This window comes from Echinops telfairi, unplaced genomic scaffold (assembly GCF_000313985.2).
Source record: "Echinops telfairi isolate 266 unplaced genomic scaffold, ASM31398v2 ScPeMD7_443;HRSCAF=831, whole genome shotgun sequence".
Taxonomy (NCBI): Eukaryota; Metazoa; Chordata; class Mammalia; order Afrosoricida; family Tenrecidae; genus Echinops; species Echinops telfairi.
In genome coordinates this window covers 83,292,349-83,296,281 of record NW_022104341.1, presented here as the reverse complement: position 1 = coordinate 83,296,281, position 3,933 = coordinate 83,292,349, and the positions used below count along the sequence as shown (strand labels likewise).

General features: G+C 36.7%; 1 protein-coding gene across 5 annotated transcripts in view; it reads right to left on the bottom strand.

Annotated features, from left to right (window-relative positions):
- Positions 1-3,933, bottom strand: part of EIF2B3 (eukaryotic translation initiation factor 2B subunit gamma) — a 147,063-nt gene that overhangs the window by 134,109 nt on the left and 9,021 nt on the right. For all 5 annotated transcript variants that reach the window (XM_045292130.1, XM_045292128.1, XM_045292129.1 and 2 more), the window contains one exon: positions 2,189-2,334. In XM_045292130.1, the coding sequence (XP_045148065.1) occupies positions 2,189-2,334 (146 nt within the window). The remainder of the gene's footprint in view (positions 1-2,188; positions 2,335-3,933) is intronic.

Below are 3,933 nucleotides of genomic sequence, written 5' to 3'. Positions count from 1 at the left end.
GCGTCGGACACGGCAAGATAAAATAACAATTTATAAATTATCAAGGGCTCATGAGGGAGGGGGGAGCGGGGAGGGAAGGGGAAAATGAGGACCTAATGCCAGGGGTTTAAGTGAAGAGGAAATGTTTTGAGAATGATGAAGGCAATGAATGTACAAATGCGCTTTACAGAATTGATGTGTGTATGGATTGTGATAAGAGTTGAATGAGCCCCTAATAAAATGATTTAAAAAAAAAGTTATAAAACTATTTTCAAAAAATGGAGGTTTTAGAGATTTGTAAATGCTTGTCAAGCAAAAAAAAAAAAAAGAAATACACTTTAGAAACTGCATTTTGCCACTTGATTGAGTTTTCTTACAGACTACGACCCTAAATCTTTAAACCAAGAAAACTAATCCTGTGAGATGACTGGCTGTATCTAAGCATATTTTCTGGGACTCCTATTTGCTTTATCATATATATATATATATATGATATATATATATTGGTTTATCATATATATATGTTTGTTGGTGTAGCTGTTGCAGCAAAATTACACATAATATAGCATTTACCAAAATAATCCTTTTTCTTATGTACAATTTAGTAGTATCAATTATCTTGCCAATCTGTCTGTACTCCAGCCATGTTCATTTTCGGTACTACTTCAGAATGCAGTGACCACTATCTAGAGAATGAACCTCCTTCTTCCTAACTCCTAGCCCCTGGTAACTATCAATGAATATAAATATATAAACGATATCAAGCAATAACAAAAATGTGAAGCAAATGTAACTTTTATAAATTCTTGATGGAAATGAAAAATGTTACAACCACTTTAGTAGCTTCCAATAAAGTAAATTCTCCAATTTAGAATATTTTCATAAAAAGACTTAAAACAAAAAAAGAATTAAAATGTTTATAACAGCCCAAAATTTGAAACAACCCAAATGATTCTCAATAGATTTGTTAAATAAATTATGATATATTCAATTTAATAGAATGCTATTCAGCCATATACTCAATATGAGTGGACCTGGAAAATAATGAATTGAATGAAACAAATAAACCAGATAAAATCTGTATGAATTTGCCACTGGGGTTATCTCAAAGAGTTTTAATTTACATGCCCTTGTTAGTTTTTTAAACAAAGGAGATGGAAAGTTCAAATATGTAGGATTTGTAGAATTTACTCTCAGGAGAAAGATGGGGCTGTCTATTCTCATAGAGAGTTAACATCTCAGAAACTCACAGGGACAGTTCTATCCTGTCTTACAGGGTTGCTGTGAGGTACTACTGACTTGATGGCAGCGAGTTTGGTGGAATTTATTCAGAGTTATAAAGTTCTTCTTTTCCATCTAGAGAGGATATGGCATGCAGCCAAGTTGGACCTCCCCAAAGGAGGAGAATCCAATTCCACACTAGCCCAAGACTGATTGTCAAAAGGCAGAGGCCTCAAAGCATTTTCTCCATGTGCTTCTGATAATCTAGAGAGGAAATTGCATGGCAGCCATGTCACACCTCCTTAGGCTACACAGAGGAGAATACAACTCCACACCTGCTCAAGGCTGAGTGCTACAAAGCAGAGGTCAGACATACTATTCTCCATCCTTCTTTTACCCTATTCTGACACCAGCTTTTCTTTCCACGGGATTCTACTTCCCTACTGGGTTCAAAAACCTGTTGCAATGGCCAAGGAGAGCTCACAGACAACTGGGGGGCTTATTAAAAAGTTAACAAGTAATCACAAGTCGAGATCAGAAAACATTAAGAATACAGTCATTGGTCTATAGCAGCATCTCTTCTCAGCCAGCCTCTCTCTGGTCCTCTACCTCATCCACGTAGTTATCAGCCAATGACAGAAAACTTGGGGTTCTGTAATAGATCTCTAGTGGGCCACTGCAACATGACAAGTACTGATATCTGAAGATCTGATTTTAGCATTTCCCATCCACTGGCAGAGCCAAATACTGCTGATTTCTATTACCATATAGTAATTCTGCTTGTTCATAAATGGACTCTTTCAAAATAGGTATTTTTCAATAAAAATATATTACTCAAAAATACTGAAAACTAGTGACTGTGATACTGAATATCTAAATTATGACTAGTAATCAAACCAAAAAGCAGTTGAAGAGTTCATGGCCAAACATAAGATGTTAATGGTTTATCTTCAATAAAAAAAGAAAGCCCCCAAAATTGTTTTTTTACCTTAAGTTTCGGATATATGTGGCGCAGAGAATCTGCAGTTCCTTTGTCAGTCTCATCAGAAATACAAACAATATCTACTTTCATTTTCATCTTGAATTCTGCAGATAAAGCCTTTTGGATATCCCTGGTTGTAACCACAATGACTTCTAGAGCACAAAAGCAAAAAAGAAGGAAAAATTTTGTATCATTCATTTAGATAACGGTTTTGCAATATTTAGATTTAGCCTGTTTATGGGTAAAATAATAGCTAATATTATTTAGCATTTTCAATGTATTTTACATAAACTCTCACTTAATTTTTAAAACAATTTCATATTACAAATAAGAAAACTTGAACACAAAGACAGAAAATGACTTTGCTCAGAGACACACAATTAGTAACCAATGGAGGCTATGCTAAACTCAGGTCTGTATAATTAGAATATTTAACAAAACATATACAAATGAGACATCACTTTAACTCTTCAGTACAAAGAAAGCGCTATCACTACTTTCCAATAGGTAGCAATTAGTGATTTACTGAGGATCACAAGGAATCCTAATAAGAGGTAACCCACAGAACAAATATCTTTGTCTCATGCATGTAGTTATCAACCAATGAAAGCAAATTTGGAATTCTGTCATAGATCTTTAGTGGGATAATGTAAGCCACTGCAATACAACATGTGTTGGTATCTGAAGATCTGATTTTAGCATCTCTCCAACAATTTCTACTTTTTCCACAATAACACTACAGATCACAATTAACTCCTCTCTTTCATTTAATCTTTTTGTTTTTCTTCTTCTATTTTCTATCCTTTTTGCTCCTTTTCCCCATGTAGTAGGAAATAGTATGCCAGCCACTTGGACACAAAGGAGGAGACTCAACTCCACACCAGCCCAAGGCTGACTGTCCACAAAGCAGAAGTCAGACATACATCCACCCTCCATCCTTCTTTATTCTGATACCAATCATTCATCCCATGGCATTCTACTTCTCTGCTGCATTAAATTATCAATTGCAATGGCCACAGAGAACTTACAAATAATTTGGGAGTCTATTAGAAAAGTTAACAGGTAACCACAAGCCAAGATCAGAAAACTAAGGATACAGTGATTGGTCTACAGCAGCGCCTCTTCTCAGCCAGCAGCCAAGTCTCTCTCTGGTCTTCAGCCTCTGCATCTCATGGCCTCTTGGCCTCTCTGCCTCGGTGGGCCAAGAACCCCACCTGCTGCTTTGCCTCACAGTTTCAGGTCTCAGTGCTGCATCATCTGCTGCCTCTGCCACTAGAGACATGAATCTCACACGACTCCACTCATGGCTGCTGCTTCTTGATAGTCCCAGGATTCTTTCTGTTACTGCTTCTGACTCTCTTATACTCAAGGGAATGACAAAATTGACTAATCCCCGAGTTAGAATCCCCTAGTAATAGCACCTACCTAGGCACGAAAGCTAAAAGTGGAGGGAACTGTTTTCTCTTTTTCACCCTGTCTCCATTAATCAACTCTGAAAATGAGGAAGAGGAAGGGCTGGCTGGTCTGAAATTTAGAGAGTTCTGCACTCTGATTTACATCATGTCAAAAAGATAGTTTTGGCATCCTCACGGAATTCAAATCATAATCCTTTTCGTTGTGCTTTCACAGACCAATATCCCTAATGAACATCAATGCAAAAATCCTTAACAAAATACTAGCCAACAGAATACAAAAGTATATAAAACAAATAATTCACCATGACCAAGTGGGATTCATACCAGGGATGCAGG